At 39.4% G+C, this 19,037-nt stretch overlaps 1 protein-coding gene across 5 annotated transcripts in view; it reads right to left on the bottom strand.

The window, feature by feature from the left end:
• Positions 1-218: 218 nt before the first annotated feature.
• The window catches only part of SLC25A14 (solute carrier family 25 member 14), a 36,864-nt gene continuing 18,045 nt past the window's right edge, over positions 219-19,037 (bottom strand). For 4 of the 5 annotated variants that reach the window (XM_060086946.1, XM_060086948.1, XM_060086947.1 and 1 more), the window contains 4 exons: positions 17,616-17,740; positions 16,688-16,823; positions 1,651-1,731; positions 219-661 (listed from right to left, as the gene is read on the bottom strand). In XM_060086946.1, coding sequence (XP_059942929.1) covers positions 620-661; positions 1,651-1,731; positions 16,688-16,823; positions 17,616-17,740 — 384 coding nt within the window. In that variant the 3' untranslated portion in view covers positions 219-619. Of the gene's footprint in view, positions 662-1,650; positions 1,732-16,687; positions 16,824-17,460; positions 17,483-17,615; positions 17,741-19,037 lie in introns of those variants that run through there. The other variant, XM_060086950.1, reaches the window with a different exon arrangement.

The raw sequence follows: 19,037 nt of genomic DNA on the forward strand, positions 1-19,037 counted from the left end.
AGAACCACTTGTCTGATGTTTACAAGTGGCATTATGACAATGAATGGCAATGGGAAAGCACAATGTACTTAGTCTATTCCCATAAATGTGCTTTGGGAGTCCACACTCAACTTCATAGTCACCTTCTCTTTATTGCTTTCTGGAGAATATAATATAAATTAAAGATTTGGCAAATGAGAAAACAGTAAATGAAGACAAAGCCAAAGTTATTCTGCCAATAAATACTTTAATGAGAACCGAGGTCTGTAACATAAATAGCAGTAATTGCCCTGGCCTATGCCTTCTGCTCTAGCCCAAGTCTGGGGCTAACAAACTACATTTAACCCACATTTGAAGAGAAGGTCATTTTGAGTGTCATCTATCAGTATCCATCTTCACAGAAGATACCAATCTGGGGCCAGAGTCTCAATGTTAATACTTCCTCTCAGGGAAAAGTTCACATGGCAACACAAACACATGAGCAATTTTGAAACATCCTATCGTTCTTCCATCAGGAGGGCCTTGGGAGACCAGTGGTTCAGTAAACACTTACAACTTTGTCAAAATACATTAGAACACAGAAAAAGGGAAAAGAAGAGTAGAAAGGTTGGCAGGGCTTGACTCACATATAATTCAGTCCTTAGATTTGAAGCCTCTTGAGCTGCTCGTATGTAATAAAAAACTGAAGAGTAAGTCATGGAAGATCACTGGGATGATACTGAAAGTCAAACCCGGTTCTAAAATTGTGCATTGCATTCTCTTAAATTGAGGTACTTAGTCTGTGCTATTCTAAGTTGCATTTGCTTAAAAGTCTTTTTTAAAACAATATCTGTCAAATCAAGCATGTGTTGAGTGCCCACCATGTGCCAATTTTGATTGTTGGCATTTAGCAATATAAACATATTAAAATTCTAACATATTTATATTCTTCAGGGGCAAACAGGCCACACACATACACACACACACACACACACACACACACAAATATCCAAGAACATCAACGACATATAATTCAGTGCTAGAGTAACTGTTACAGACATTAGGCAATCAGAGGAATCCCAAGGAGAGAGGGAGATACCATCTCCCTTAACCTATAGACTCCACAAGGGCAAGGATTACTTTTCAACCCTGAAGTGCTCACCACTGTACAAACACCACCACACACACCATCCAACTCATGGCTCTGCCCATATGAGGCACTCAAACACAGCTAAAGGAAGGAGGGTCATCCATGAGGAAACAGCCCTGCTTCGCTCTGGATTCTTTTGCTCTATGAGTGTTTTCTGTCTTATTATTTCCCCAGCTATTTTAGTCATACACTTAGGGGTAGGAAATATGGACTACCTCAGCATGGACCTTCCTGTGGACATCTCCTAGCAGGGTTTCCCAAAACTTCCTAGCCCCTTCCAGATTTGGCTGTGTTTGTTGTTGTTGTTTGTTTTAAAGAGGAAAAGAAACTTTGCAATTTCTTTTCTAATCCCTTTAGTTTGTATTAGACTCCAACTGAAAGCCATTTCTGTACTTAGTTCCACCTGCAGTGGTCACCATTAGAATGCTTGAGTAGATTCTCACTTGCCTAAAGGTTTCAATAATCAAATTTTCCTTCCTATAGCCTAGAATTACCTGGAAGCCTGAAGCATGTACTTTCATTCTCATGTTCCAAAAGGATACAATGATGTTCCAGGGTCCAAGTCGAAGCCAGTTTGGCCAAAATCCTTTATAGAGTGCAAAAAAGCCCTCATGTTTCCACATCTGGGGGAAAGATATAATAAAAAATAAGAGTGAATTCTCCTTACACTTTAAATCTGACAATTATTTTTATTTTAGTACTCATCTTCCATGCCCCTCCCCAACAACTTAGGATCCATGAATGGTCCTTTTTCTAAAGACATACATTTTGTGTTCTAAATCCACCCACCCACTCATTCAACAAATATTTACTAAGGACCTACAATATGCAAAGTACTCTTCTCCATGTTGGGATAATAGTAATAATAGTAAACAAGAGAGAAAGTGTCTGTGGTAGCCAGCCTCCAAGATGGCCCCCGATGAAAGCCAACTCCAGTTATTCACACCCTTGTGTAGTCCCTCCCACAACATATCAGGATTGGTCTGTGTCACCAATAGAGTATGGCAGTAGTGAACGTACGTCACCACCAATGCTATGCTATAAAAGACGTTTTGTATATAATAAGGCTTTGCCTTGTTCTGTCTTTGATCGTTTACTCTGGAGGAAGCCAGCTGCCATGTGATGAAGAGAAGCCCATGTGGTGAGAGACTAAGCCCTCCAGCCAATAGCCAGAGAGGAACAAAGCTTTCCTGCTGACAACTACATGAGTGATCCTTGAAGCAGATGTCCCAGCCCCAGTCAAGCCTTCAGATGATTATAACCCTAGCTGACATCTGGACTATTACCTCATGAGAGAGCCTAAGCTGAAATCATTCAGCTAAGCTGCTTCTGAATTCCTAACCCACAGAAACTGTGACATAATAAATGCATGTTGTATTAAGGCACTGAGTTTTGGAGTAATTTGTTACACAGGCACAGATAACATACATTCCCTGTCCTCATGGAGTGCATACTCTAGTGGAGCTGACAAACGAATACATAAATTGATATATATTATATTCACAAATAATAAGTACTAATAAGACAACTAAAGCAGAGTAGGGGAAGAGGAGTTGGGCAAGTCACTGTCCTTCTCTGAATCTGTTTCATCACTGTAAATTCTGTGTATGTAATGCCATGGATGACCTCATGTGAATGACCAGAGGATTAGATAAGGAATAGTGTAAAATGCTTTGAGTTTAAGTTTTCTGTTTTATACAGTGGAGGTCCTACATACACCAACTGAGTGGTTATTAGAATTAAATGACACAGAGATTGGTTCAAGATGGCGGAGTAGAAGGATATGCGCTCACTCCCTCTTGCGAAAGCACCAGAATCACAACTAACTGCTGAACAATCATAGACAGGAGACACTGGAACTCACTAAAAAAGATACCCCACATCCAAAGACAAAGGAGAAGCTGCAATGAGATGGTAGGAGGGGTGCAATCACAATAAAATCAAATCCCATAACTGCTGGATGGGTAACTCACAAACTGGAGAACACTTATATCACATAAGTCCACCCACTGGAGTGAAGGTTCTGAGCCCCATGTCAGTTCCCAACCTGGGGATCCGGCAACGGGAGGAGGAATTCCTAGAGAATCAGACTTTGAAGGCTAGTGGGATTTGATTGCAGGATTTCGACAGGACTGGGGGAAACATAGAGACTCCCCTCTTGGAGGGCACACACAAAGTAGTGTGTGCATCAGGACCCAGGGGAAGGAGCAGTGACGCCATAGGAGACTGAACCAGACCTACCTGCTACTGTTGGAGGGTCTCCTGCAGAGGCGGGGGGTGGCTGTGGCTCACCGTGGGGACAAGGACACTGGCAGCAGAACTTCTGGGAATTACTCCTTGGCGTGAGCCCTCCCAGAGTCCACCATTAGCCCAACCAAAGAGTCGGGTAGCCTCCAGTGCTGGGTTGACTCAGGCCAAACAACCAACAAGGAGGGAACCCAGCCCCACCCATCAGCAGACAAGCAGATTAAAGTTTTACTGAGCTCTGCCCACCAGAGGAACAGCCAGCTCTAGCCACCACCAATCCCTCCCATCAGGAAGCTTGCACAAGCCTCTTAGACAGCCTCATCTACCAGAGGGCAGACAGTAGAAGCAAGAAGATCTACAATTCTGCAGCCTGTGGAAGGAAAATCACATTCACAGAAAGACAGACAAAATGAAAAGGCAGAGGACTTTGTACCAGATGAAGGAATAAGATAAAACCCCAGAAAAACAACTAAAAGAAGTGGAGATAGGCAACCTTCCAGAAAAAGAATTCAGAATAATGATAGTGAAGATGATCCAGGACCTTGGAAAAAGAATGGAGGCAAAGATTGAGAAGATGCAAGAAAGGTTTAACAAAGACCTAGAAGAATTAAAGAACAAACAAACAGAGATGAACAATACAATAACTGAAATGAAAAATACACTAGAAGGAATCAATAGCAGGATAACTGAGGCAGAAGAATGGATAAGTGACCTAGAAGACAGAAATGGTGGAATTCACTGATGTGGACCAGAATAAAGAAAAAAGAATGAAAAGAAATGAAGACAGCCTAAGAGACTTCTGAGACAACATTAAACACAACATTTGCATTATAGGGGTCCCAGAAGGAGAAGAGAGAGAGAAAGGACCCGAGAAAATATTTGAAGAGATTATAGTTGAAAAATCCCCTAACATGGGAAAGGAAATAGCCACTCAAGTCCAGGAAGCACAGAGAGTCCCAGGCAGGATACACCCAAGGAGAAACACGCAGAGACACATAATAATCAAATTGAAAAAATTAAAGACAAACAAAACTTATTGAAAGCAACAAGGAAAAAACGACAAATAACATACAAGGGAACTCCCATAAGGTTAACAGCTGATTTCTCAGCAGAATCTCTACAAGCCAGAAGGGACTGGCACCATATATTTAAACTGATGAAAGGGAAGAAGAACCTACAACCAAGGTTACTCTACCTGGCAAGGATCTCATTTGTATTTGATGGAGACATCAAAAGCTTTACAGACAAGCAAAAGCTAAGAGAATTCAGCATCACCAAACCAGTTCTACAACAAATGCTAAAGGAACTTCTCTAAGAGGGAAACACAATAGAAGAAAAGGACCTAAAAAACGAACTCATATAGCACAGGGAGATCAGCTTGGTGCTTTGAGAACACGTAGAGGGGTGGGATAGTAAGGGTGGGAGGGAGACGCAAGAGGGAGGAGATACGGGGATATATGTATATGTATAGGTAATTCATTTTGTTATAAATCAAACCAACACCATTGTAAAGTAATTTTACTCCAATAAAGATGTTTAAAAAAAAAACCAAACCAATAACAATTAAGAAAATGGTAATAGGAACATACATATTGATAATTACCTTAAACCTGAATCGATTAAATGCTCCAACCTAAAGACACAGGCTAGCTGAATGGATACAAAAACAAGACCCATATACATGCTGTCTACAAGAGACCCACTTCAGACCTAGGGACAAATACAGACTGAAACTGAGGAGATGGAATAAGATATTCCATGCAAATGGAAATCAAAAGAAAGCTGGAGTAGCAATACTCATATCAGATAAAATAGACTTTAAAATAAAGAATGTTACAAGAGGGCCTCCCTGGTGGCGCAGTGGTTGAGAGTCCGCCTGCCGATGCAGGGGACACGGGTTCGTGCCCCGATCCCGGAGGATCCCACATGCCGCGGAGCGGCTGGGCCCGCGAGCCATGGCCGCGGGGCCTGTGTGTCCGGAGCCTGTGCTCCGCAACGGGAGAGGCCACAGCAGTGAGAGGCCCGCGTACAGCAAAAAAAAAAAAAAAAAAAAAAAAAGAATGTTACAAGAGACAAGGAAGGACACTACATAATGATCAAGGGATCAATCCAAGAAGAAGATATAACAATTATAAATATCTATGCACTGAACATAGGAGCACCTCAATACATAAGGCAACTGCTAACAGCTATAAAAGAGGAAATCGACAGTAACACAATCATAGTGGGGGACTTTAACACCTCACTTACACCAATGGACAGATCATCCAGGCAGAAAATTAATAAGGAAATGCAAGCTTTAAATGACACAACAGACCAGATAAATTTAATTGATATTTATAGGACATTCCATCCAAAAACAGCAGATTACACTCTCTTCTCAATTGCACATGGAACATTCTGAAGAATAGATCACATCCTGGGTCACAAATCAAGCCTCGGTAAATTTAAGAAAACTGAAATCATATCAAGCATCTTTTCCGACCACAACACTATGAGATTAGGAATCAATGACAGGGAAAAAAACGTAAAAAACACAAACACATGGAGGCTAAACAATACGTTACTAAATAACCAAGAGATCACTGAAGAAATCAAAGAGGAAATAAAAAAAATACCTAGAAACAAATGACAAGGATAACACGATGACCCAAAACCTATGGGATGCAGCAAAAGCAGATCTAACAGGGAAGTTTATAGCAATACAATCCTACCTCAAGAAACAAGAAAAATCTCAAATAAACAACCTAAACTTACACCTAAAGCAATTAGAGACAGAAGAACAAAAAACCCCTAAAGTTAGCAGAAGGAAAGAAATCATAAAGATCAGATCAGAAATAAATAAAAAAGAAATGAAGGAAACAATAGTAAAGATCAATAAAAGTAAAAGCTGGTTCTTTGAGATGCTAAACAAAATTGATAAACCTTTAGCCAGACTCATCAAGAAAAAGGGAGAGGACTCAAATCAGTAGAATTAGAAATGAAAAAGGAGAAATTACAATGGACACCGCAGAAATACAAAGCATCATAAGAGACTACTACAAGCAACTCTATGCCAATAAAATGGACAACCTGGAAGAAATGGACAAATTCTTAGAAAGGTATCACCTTCCAAGACTGAACAAGGAAGAAGCAGAAAATATGAACAGACCAATCACAAGTAATGAAATCGAAACTGTGATTAAACATCTTCCAACAAAGAAAAGTCCAGGACCAGATGGCTTCACAGGTGAATTCTATCAAACATTTAGAGAAGAGCTAACATCCATCCTTCTCAAACTCTTCCAAAACACAGCAGAGGGAGGAACACTCCCAAACTCATTCTATGAGGCCACCATCACCCTGATATCCAAACCAGACAAAAATACTATAAAAAAAGAAAAATTACAGACCAATATCACTCATGAATATAGATGCAAAAATCCTCAACAAAATACTAACAAACAGAATCCAACAGCACATTTAAAGGATCATACACCATGATCAAGTGGGATTTATCCCAGGGATGCAAGGATTCTTCAATATATGGAAATCAATCAATATAATACACCATATTATCAAACTGAAAAATAAAATCCATATGATCATCTCAATAGATGCAGAAAAGCTTCTAACAAAATTCAACACCCGTTTTTGATAAAAACTTTCCAGAAAGTGGGCACAGAGGGAACCAACCTCAACATAATAAAGGCCATATATGACAAACCCACAGCAAAGATCATTCTCAATGGTGAAAAACTGAAAGCATTTCCTCTAAGATCAGGAACAAGAAAGGGATGTACACTCTCACCACTTTTTTTTTTTTTTTTTTTTTTTGCAGGACTTGGGCCTCTCATGGTTGTGGCCTCACCCGTTGCGGAGCACAGGCTCCGGATGCACAGGCTCAGCGGCCATGGCTCACGGGCCCAGCCGCTCGGCGGCATGTGGGATCTTCCTGGACCGGGGCACGAACCCGTGTCCCCTGCATTGGCAGGCAGACTCTCAACACTGCGCCACGAGGGAAGCCCCCGCCACTATTACTCAACACAGTTTTGGACGTCCTAGCCACGGCAATCAGAGAAGAAAAAATAAAAGGAATACAAATTGGAAAAGAAGAAGTAAAACTGTCACTGCTTGTAGATGACGATACTATACATACAGAATCCTAAAGATGCCACCAGAAAACTACTAGAGCTAATCAATGAATCTGGTAAAGTTGCAGGATACAAAATGAATGCACAGAAATCTCTTGCATTCCTATACACTAATGAAAAATCTGAAAGATTTTATCTCTGAAAGAGAAATTAAGGAAATTAAGGAAACATTCCCATAAATCACAGCAACAAAAATTATAAAATACCTAGGAATAAACCTACCTAAGGAGACAAAAACCTATATGCAGAAAACTATAAGACACTGGTGAAAGAAATTAAAGATGATACCAACAGATGGAGAGATATACCATGTTCTTGGATTGGAAGAATCAATATTGTGAAAATGACTATACTACCCAAAGCAATCTACAGATTCAATGCAATCCATATCAAGTTACCAATGGCATTTTTTACAGAACTACAACAAAAAAATCTTAAAATCTGTATGGAGACACAAAAGACCCCGTATAGCCAAAGCAGTCTTGAGGGGAAAAAATGGAGCTGGAGGAACCAGACTCCCTGACTTCAGACTATACTACAAACCTAGAGTAATCAAGACAATATTGTACTAGCACAAAAACAGAAATATAGATCAATGTAACAGGATAGAAACCCCAGAGATAAACCCATGCACCTATGGTCAACTAATTTATGACAAAGGACGCAAGGATATACAGTGGAGAAAAGACGGTTTCTTCAATAAGTGGGGCTGGGAAAACTGGAAAGCTATATGCAAAAGAAGGAAATTAGAACACTCCCTAACACCATACACAAAAATAAACTCAAAATGGATTAGAGAGCTAAATGTAAGACCGGACACTATAAAACTCTTAGAGGAAAACATAGGAAGAACACTCTTTGACATAAATCACAGCAAGATCGTTTTTGATCCATCTCCTAGAGTAATGGAAATAAAAACAAAAATAAACAAATGGGACTTAATGAAACTTAAAAGCTTTTGCACAGCAAAGGAAACTACAAACAAGACGAAAAGACAACCCTCAGAATGGGAGAAAATATTTGCAAACAAATCAATGGACAAAGCCTTAATCTCCAAAATATATAAACAGTTCATGCAGCTCAATATTAAAAAACAAACAACTCAATCCAAAAATGGGCAGAAGACCTATACAGACATTTCTCCAAAGAAGACATACAGATCTCCAAGAAGCACATGAAAAGGTGCTAACATCACTAATTATTAGAGAAATGCAAATCAAAACTACAATGAGGTATCACCTCACACCATTTAGAATGGGCATCATCAGAAAATCTACCAACAACAAATGCTGGAGAGGGTGTGGAGAAAAGGGAACCCTCTTGCACTGTTGGTGGGAATGTAAATCAATACAGCCACTATGGAGAACAGTATGGCGGTTCCTTTAAAAACTAAAAATAGAACTACCGTATGACCCAGCAATCCCACTACTAGGCATATACCCTGAGAAAACCATAATTCAAAAAGAGTCATGTACCAAAATGTTCATTGCAGCTCTATTCACAATAGCCCACAGATGGAAACAACCTAAGTGTCCATCATCGGATGAATGGATAAAGAAGATGTGGCACATATATACAATGGAATATTACTCAGCCATAAAAAGAAACGAAATTGAGCTATTTGTAATGAGGTGGATAGACCTAGAGTCTGCCATACAGAGTGAAGTAAGTCAGAAAGAGAAAGACAAATACCGTATGCTAACACATACATATGGAATTTAAGGGAAAAAATGTCATGAAGAACCTAGGGGTAAAACAGGAACAAAGACACAGACCTACTTGAGAATGGACTTGAGGATATGGGGAGGGGGAAGGGTAAGCTGTGACAAAGCGAGAGAGAGGCATGGACATATATACAGTACCAAACGTAAGGTAGATAGATAGTGGGAAGCAGCCGCATAGCACAGGGAGATCAGCTCAGTGCTTTGTGACCTCCTGGAGGGGTGGGATAGGGAGGGTGGGAGGGAGGGAGATGCAAGAGGGAAGGGATATGGGAACAGATGTATATGTATGACTGATTCATTTTGTTATAAAGCAGAAACTAAAAAAAAAACAAAACAAAAACAAAAAGACACATGCACCCCAGTGTTCATTGCAGCACTATTTACAATAGCCAGGTCATAGAAGCAACCTAAACGCCCATCAACAGATGAATGGATAAAGAAGTTTTGGTACATATATACAATGGAATATTACTCAGCCATAAATAGGAACGAAATTGGGTCATTTCTAGAGACGTGGATGGATCTAGAGACAGTCATACAGAGTCAAGTAAGTCAGAAAGAGAAAAACAAATATCGTATATTAACACATATATGTGGAATCTAGAGAAATGGTACAGATGAGCTGGTTTGCAGGACAGAAATAGAGACACAGATGTAGAGAACACACGTATGGACACCAAGGGGGGGAAGTGGCAGGGGGTGGCGGTGGTGGTGGTGTGATGAATTGGGCGATTGGGATTGACATGTGTACACTGATGTGTATAAAATTGATGACTAATAAGAACCGGCTGTATAAAAAAATAAATAAAATTCAAAAACAAAATAATTAAATGACAAATAATGCATACCAAAGGTCATAAATTAATGATGTGTATTGAATTCCACTAACAGAAACAGTTCCTGTTTAATGCATAAATATCTATTAAGTAACTCCTGTGTTAGGCATTGTATTCTACATTGAAAAAAAATGTTATTTTGCCTTCCCACTGGTGAAGTGAAACCCACCACTATACTAGAAAATGAATATATTTGGATAAGACAACAATATGAGAATCCAGACTTCTAAATATCCCTTATCCCATCCTATAGATTAAGAACACTCAATATGATTATCCTTATTAATCATTTTTAAAGCAAATAGTAACATAATAAGGGCACTATTTATGCAAACATAGTGGTAATATGCTTGCCCCAATGGATCATCAGCAAATGCTATAGGTCTCAGACCAAAATTGATGTTGGAAAATTGTGAAAATCAACCAAAATAAATCCTGTATACAGATAACCTAGAATCATAGACTGCTAAGATAAGGCACCTGAGAGATACAACCCAACCCCATCACCTCTTACCTGGAACTGGTCTACAATCTCCACCAAGAAGCCAAAGCAATCTTTTAAAATTATAAATCAGATAGTCACTTTCCTGTTTAAAGCTCTCCAATGAATTCCCGGTGGATTTCATTCTAACTGCAAATTTTCTTTAATGACCTACATGATTTAGCCCCTGCCTCTCTCTCCAGTTTCATTTCCTACTACTTTTTCCTTCATTCATCACATGCAGCCATACCAGCCTTGTTTTTAACCCTTGAACATGTGCAACTCATTCCCAACTCAGGGCCTTTGTACCCACTCCCTCTTTCTGAAATGCTTTTCTCTCAGATCTTCTTGTGGCCACCTTCTTCTCATCATTCAGACCCCTGCTCAAATGTCACCTCCTCAGAGCCTTTCCCTGGCCATCCTAGCTGAAGTATTTCCCTACCACTATCACCAAGTCATTATCTCATTATTCTGTGTTAGCTTCTTCATAGTATTTACTTCCATCTGAAGTTATACTGTCTACTGGACTTCCCTGGTGGTCCAGTGGTTAAGACTCCACACTCCCAATGCAGGGGGCACGGATTTTATCCCTGGTCGGGGAACTAAGATTCTGCATGCTGCACAGTGTGACCAAAAAAAGATTTGGAATAATGAAATTACAGTGTTTATTATCTGTGTGTTTATTGTCTGTCTCCCTCAACTAGAATGTAATGTCCAGGAAAGCAGGGACCATGTTGGTCTTCTTCACCATTCTATCCCACCACGTAACACTGTCTGGCACAGTAAAGTCTCCACTAAATATGTGAATAAATATTTGTTGAGTAAATGAACACACAAACTTTTACACACAGACACACACACAGCCTCTAACACTCTCATGAGCCATATGAATCCTTGTAGAGCTCCAAAACAGGGACTAACTTCTTCCAAACATTAGAACTGGGATGCACACTTTTTGGCTTGAGGCAGTTGAGTGAAAACAAGCAAGAACTTCTGTAGATACACAGAGACAAGAGGCTACTTCATGAAGTTATACATATATTCAACAAATAATTTGCTGTGGATAAAGTGATAAACAAGATGCATATGGCCCTGCCTTCACGGAACTTAGAGTCTACTGGGCAGACAGCCATTAAAAGCAATTACAATTGACTCTTGAACAATGCAGGTGTTTAGGGGCACTGACCCTCCATGCAGTCAAAAGTCCTCGTATAACTTATTTTCAGCCCTCTACATCCACAGAGTCAACCAACCACAGGTTGTGCAGTACCGTAGTATTTACTCTTGAAAAAAATCTGCATATAAATGGACACATGCAGTTCAAACTCATGTTACTCAAGGGTCAACTATACAATAAAATGTAACAAATGTGGGCCTCCCTGGTGGCGCAAGTGGTTGAGAGTCCGCCTGCCGATGCAGGGGATACGGGTTCGTGCCCCGGTCTGGGAGGATCCCATATGCCGCGGAGCGGCTGGGCCCGTGAGCCATGGCCGCTGAGCCTGCGCGTCCGGAGCCTGTGCTCCGCAATGGGGGAGGCCACAACAGTGAGAGGCCCGCATACCGCAAAAAAAAAAAAAAAAAAAAGTAACAAATGTGATACAGCCATACCACAGAATATTACCCAACCATAAAAAGGAACAAAGTACAGGCATACCTCATTTTATTGCACTTCACTTTACTACACTTTGCAGATAGTGGATTTTTAACAAATTGAAGGTTTGTGGCAACCTTGCATGGAGCAAGTCTATCAGCACCATTTTTCCAACAGCACTTGCTCATTTTGTATCTCTCTGTCACTTTTGGTAATTCTCGTCATATTTCAAACTTTTTCATTATATTAGATTTGTTATGGTGATCTGTAATCTTTGATGTTACTATTGCAAAGAAATGACTCACTGAAGGCTCAGATGATGGTTAACATTTTTTTAGCAAAACAAGGTATGTAAGTTGTTTTTTTTAAGACAAGACTATTGCACACTTCATAGACTACTGTATAGAGTAAACATAATTTTTACATGCACTGGGAAACCAAAAAGTTCATATGACTCGCTTTATTGTGACATTTGCTTTATTGCGGTGGTCTGGAAGCATACCTCTGAGGTATGCCTGTACTGATACATGCTACAGCATGGATGAACCTTGAAACATTATGATAAGTGAAATGAGCCAGTCAAAAAGCTCACATATTGTATGGTTCCATTTATATAAGATATCCAGAATAGGCAAATCTACAGAGATAAAAGTACATTAGTAGTTTCTTAGGGCGGGGAAGATAGGGCGGTAATAGCTAAAGGGCACAGGGTTTCTTTTTGAGGTCATGAAATTGTTCTAAAATTGACTGTGGTGATGATGGTTGCACGTATCTGTGAATATACCAAAGGCCTATTCACTCTGAATAGGTGAATTTTATGAATTTTATGAAGTTAAAAAAACATCAAAAAAGATGTTTTAAATATATTAAATGCTATGACAGAGCAAGTATATAAAACTACATAGGGGCTTCCCTGGTGGCGTAGTGGTTGAGAGTCCACCTGCCGATGCAGGGGACACGGGTTCATGCCCCGGTCTGGGAAGATCCCACATGCCGCGGAGCGGCTGGGCCCGTGAGCCATGGCCGCTGAGCCCGCACGTCCGGAGCCTGTGCTCCACAACGGGAGAGGCCACAACAGTGAGAGGCCTGCATACCTCAAAAAAAAAAAAAAAACTACATACACATACACAGTTTAATAGTCAGGGAAGGCCTTTATGAAAAAATAATGCAATCTGAAGAATGAGTAGAAGCTAGCTGTCTAACAAAGTATATGGCATGGGTGAAAACTTGGGAATGAAAGAAAAGTCTAGTACTAGAACTTGTTCAGTATGTCTGGAATACAGAATAAAGGTAGCAAAGATAAGGCTGTAGAGGTAAAAAGGGGTCAAATCATATGGACCTTGCATCAGAGAGAAGCCATTCAAGGGTTTTAATATAGAGGTAACAGGATGAGATTTGCAGCTGCTCATTTCTACATCAGAGATGAATGCATAATTCCATTCACCAAAGTGTTATGGCACTCTTATAGATAAAATAAAAAAGTATGATGACAATAAAGAGCAAAGTTGTTTTACAGAATTTTAATGGCAAGTAAGTGAATGAGTGAGTAAATGCAAGTACTTAAAGGTTACTGTCAACATGAAAATATGTTTCTGACAATATCATACAGCATAGTGGTTACAAGTATAAACTCTGGAATCAAACAAACCCTGATTTAAATCCCAGATCTGCCACTTATTAGGTGTATAATCTTGGGTAAATACTTAGCTACTCTGAACCTGAGTTCTCTCCTGTATAAAATGGCAAAGATATTATCCACTCTATAGGGTTGCTGGGAGTTAAAGGATATACTCTAGTGTGTGGTACATAATAAGCATTCAATAAATGCTATTACTATATTACTATACCCTCTATCACCTCTTAGGCAACCTTCTTGAAAGAGTATTTTATACTTGTCTACTTATCCTCACTTCCTATGTGTTTATCTGTCTCTTCCTATTAGAATTAAAATGTCATGAAGGCCAGGACTTTTTTGTTCACCAACCTAGAACAGTACCTAGCACAGAAGACACAAACATTTTTGTAATGAATGAATGATTAAACACACTCTTCAATGAACAGCAATCTGACTTTTACAAACACCAATCCAGCAAACCTCCTCTAGAAAATATTAAATCCAGCAGACACTTTGCAGTCCTTATACTGGATCTCTCTATTCCATTTAGCATTAAATAACTGCTCATCCCTTCTTGAAGCTCATTACTCCCTTGGCTTCTATGACACTACTCCCTTGTAAGTTTCCTCGTATCTTCTGAACTGTTATCTTTTTTTCTTCTCTCTCTCTTTTTTTTTTTTGGCCACACCACATGGCTTGTGGGATTTTAGTTCCCCAACAGTGGACTGAACCTGCACCCTCAGCAGTGAAAGCGCAGAGTCCTAACCACTAGACCACCAGGGAATTCCCTGAAGCGTTACCTTTTGGTGTCTCTCCTGGGTTCCTCGTCTGCCAAGCCCTTAAAAGTTGGTATTTCCCCAGAGTTCTTTCCTTGGCCCCCTCCTCTCTCTATACCAGTGACTGTCAAGTGGAAGGGTGAGCATGTCAGAAATAGAAAGGGGGTCTTTTGCCAAACTCTACTCCCCAGGGTATGAGAATCACTGCTTCTGTGAATCACTGTTAATGAATGGAAGGAGTTTTATAATACTCCAGTGCGCTAGGAAAGCAAAGAAGCTGTGAACTCCTCTACCTGCTCTCCTTGGCCTCCCCCTCCAGTTATGTAACACCTGTACACTACTGCTTCCCCAGGTTCTTATCTACACCCCTGAACTCTCCTCCAAGTTAAGACTAAGATATCCAAATATATTCACTGGGTGTTCCTCAAACTAAATATCCAAAACTGTGATGTCTCCCACAAAACCTGCTCTTCTTCCTGTAATGCCTCTGTCAATGAATGTCACTACATGGTCACCAAGGCCAAAAACTCGGGTTATCTTTGACACCTTCTTTCTCCCACACCTCTCTACATCAAGTCAACAAAATCCTGTTGACTTTATCAACTAAATTATTCTCAACTCTATCCCCACTATTCATGCTCAAGTTCAGGCTCTCATCATCTCTTGCTCAGACTACTATAAGAGGCTTCTAATCAGTTTCCCTATCTCTAGATCAGTTGTTCTCAAAGTGTGGTCCCAGACTAGCAGCATCAGTACTGCCTGGGAACTGGTTAGAAATGCAAATTCCCAGGTTCTTCTCCAAACTTATTGAATCAGAATCTGGCGATGGGGCCCAGCCACCTGAATTTTAACAAGCCTTCCAGGTGGTTCAGATGCATGTTAAAGTTTTAAGAACCACTGTTCCAGGCTTATCCCCTTAGATTAATGGTTTTCAACCTTGGGCGAACATTGCAATCACCTGAGGAGTTTTCAAAATACTGACAACCCGGCTCCCACCCCAGGCATTCTGAGGTCATTGGTTTAAGGTGGGTGCAGAAGCTGTGAATGTTCCCCAGGTGACTGCAGTGTGCATCTAAGATTGAGAACAACTGTCTCCACAAAGCCAGCGTGATCTATTTAAAACGTAAATCTGACCTGATTAAAATCTTTCAGTAGCTCCTCATCAAGTAAAAGAATAAGTCCAAGCATCTCAGCATAGCATTCAATATCCTTTATAACCTAACTAGCCCTCAGCCACCAACATGAGGAAGGCACCACAGTGTGAAGAATGTTGGGTTGAAGCCAATGGTCTAAGTTGAAATCCCAGTTCTCCCACTTACTAGCTGTGAAACCTTGGACAGGTTAGTTAATCTCTTAGCACTTCAGTATGCTGTAATGGTGAGGATTAAATGAATGAATACATGTAAGTCTCATTAGGACAGTCCCCGATACACAGTAAAGCACTCAACAGATGTGAGTTACTATTATTTTAGATGCTTCCATCTACAGGAAACCTATCCCAAACTTCCAAATTGGACTAAAATTTCCTCCCACAGACCCCTGAGTTTATCACTTGACAAGATGTGTTGATTATCTGTTTGTATACATGTGGTACACTGTAATTTCTCTGTATGTACTAAAATGGTGCCTGATAGATAATAGTTGCAAACTAAACTGAGAAACCATATGACAATATCATATTTTAGCTCCAAATTTGTTTTTTGTAGAAGTATTATCACGAATGATTATATAACACATAATACACGTATGATATTCAGCTTCCTACAAACATAACATAACAGAAACTTTCAAAGCCAAACCGTGAACAGTAGTACAATGCTGAACGGAAACCAAGTACCAGATTTTCTATTATAGCATCTCTGCCTTGTCTGAAATGGGCAAATGTGGGATATGTTAAGTCCTTTCTATCAGTAATTCTACATGGTGCTATTGATAAAAGTACCCTGCAGTCTTAAGCATTCAAACTGGAATAATAATATTAAGGACCACTGTGCATCAGCAGATTACCAAGGAGACAGCTTTCCTACCTAGGAGTTACTCTGAGAGGCTACTAAAAATAGACATAATGATTCTTCCACCTTCAGAATGAAATGCAGCAACTAAGAATGAAGACTGCAAGAAGGTCTGAGGCATCAAAGAAAATTAAAAATACAATCCAAGTTCACAGTGTGCGTACCTTTAAAATACCATCCAAAGTGCCCTTGTAGAGGTCCACATGTCCCACAATTGCCCTCTGGTTCATCATGCGAGTTCGAACCACATCAACTGGATTGGAAGCCAGAGCCCCAGCCAAGCCGCACGTAAAGCTGGAACTAAAGATAAAAACTTTAAGAAGCGAGACTGCCCCACTTCCACCTCTGCCCGCTTAAACTGAAATTAGTCCAAACATAAATGTACAATGAGTCAGACTCATCAGATAAAACCTGGCACTTGCCCTTTTATTACAATCTAAAAAGAAAGGAAATCTTTACTAATCTTTACATTATTCAAAAGTTGTCCCCTTCACTTTTCAATCCAAAATTCAGATAGCCTTTTTTTTAAGGGGACAGTTTATATAAGTCTAGCAAGTTCCCTAAGCAGGAAGTATTATGCATCATCTATTAGTTATGTAAATTTTTCAAACCACAGCATCATATGCCAAATGCATTTGAGTAGTAAAATATCATAAAAGTTGCAAGATGAAGAAAACATAGGATGAAATTAGCAACAGTCTTCAGCCCAAAACTGTGGTTTTGTTTCACAGGCCCTATAAAATTTCACCCTTTTATTGTTTCTCATTGAGAAAATTTGCTTTCTGATCCAAAATTAACCAAAGCAAATAACAGATGAGTTTATTAGATACAGAGGCTGTGTATGAACAAATGCAAATCCTACATACATCTGATAGGCTACTGTATTAGACACTGCCCCCAAGTACCAAAGTGCCCATAGCATCTGGAATTTCTGTACCTGTATCAGAAGGCTTGAAGTTCTGGTGATGAGAGAGAAAAAGGTATTTAGACCATATGTACCCATTATCAATTCTACATGAGGACTTCAGTGAAAGATGCTTTTTGTGCTTAAAGTACTCAATATATGGAATTAGTACAACCTATCATACTTACACAAAGTGAGTTAAGATTGTGTCTCCCATCACCCCTGACAATATTAAGTGCTTCTTCATAATGTCATAGACTGGTAGCTCTACTCCCACAACGATGGCAGCCCTCTGAGCAGTTGGGACAACACCCTACGAAACATAAGTGACATGAGACACCAAGGAAATACACTGGTAGTGACATAAGTTTAAAAGTGAACAAAGTAAGTCAGGAATTAAAAAATAACAGAAAAAATCCAAGTCTGAAGTATAGGGGTTATTACTCCTTCAAATCAATAGCTAATACTGGAACATTTATAAAATTCCAATTCACTTACTGTACTAAAAAATAAAACCATTGATATGACACCCAAAGCACAAGCAACAAAAGAAAAAATAGATAAATGGGACTTTATCACAATTAAACATTTTTGTGATTCAAAGGATACCATCAAGAAAGTGAAAAGACGACCCACACAACGGGAGAAAATATTTGCAAATCATATATCTGGACTAGTATATATCATATATTATACATGGACTAGTATCCAAAATAAAGAACTCTTATAACTCAACAATAAAAAGACAAACAACCCAATTAAAAAATGGGCAAAAGATCTAAATAGACATTTCCCCAAAGAAGATAAACACTTATACACTGCTGGTGGGAATACAATATAGGGCAGCCACTGTGATAAACACTTTGGCAATTCCTCAAAAGTTAAACATAGAATTACTACATGACCCAGCAATTTCACATCTAGATACATACCCAAGAAAATTATAAACATATATTTATGCAAAAACTTGTACATGAATGTTCATAACAGCATTATTCATAATAGCCAAAAAGTACAAACCACCCACATGCTTATTAACTGATGACGGGATAAACAAAATGTGGTAAATACATACAATGGAATTATTATTCAGCCATAAAAAGAAACGAAGTGCTGATAAATGCTAAAACATAGATGAAACTTAAAAACAGTATGTTAAACTAAAGAAGCTAGTCATAAATGCCACACATTGTATAATTCCACTTACATGAAATGCCAGAATTGGTAAATCTATAGAGACAGAAACTAGATTAGTGGTTGTCTAGGTCTGGGAAGGTTGGAGGTCATGGGAAGTGACCATTAATGGATATGGGGTTTCTTTTTGTGGTGATAAAAATGTTCTGAACTTAGACAGTGGTGATGGTTGCACAAGTCTGTGGATATGCAAAAAACATTCATTTGTACACTTTAAGATGGCAAATTTTTATGCTATATGAATTATCTCAATGAAGATGTTATTAAAGATAAAACCATGAAGCAAAAGTCAGTAGGGAGAAGAGAGCTTTCAACTTTATTTCACAGAATTTAGGATGTGCAGAAAGGACACACTAGGATGACAGCAAAAGTATGATGCAGCTATAGGGAGAAGGCCAAGGCAAAGGAGTACCTCC

Source organism: Mesoplodon densirostris, chromosome X, assembly GCF_025265405.1.
Source record: "Mesoplodon densirostris isolate mMesDen1 chromosome X, mMesDen1 primary haplotype, whole genome shotgun sequence".
NCBI classification, from domain to species: Eukaryota; Metazoa; Chordata; class Mammalia; order Artiodactyla; family Ziphiidae; genus Mesoplodon; species Mesoplodon densirostris.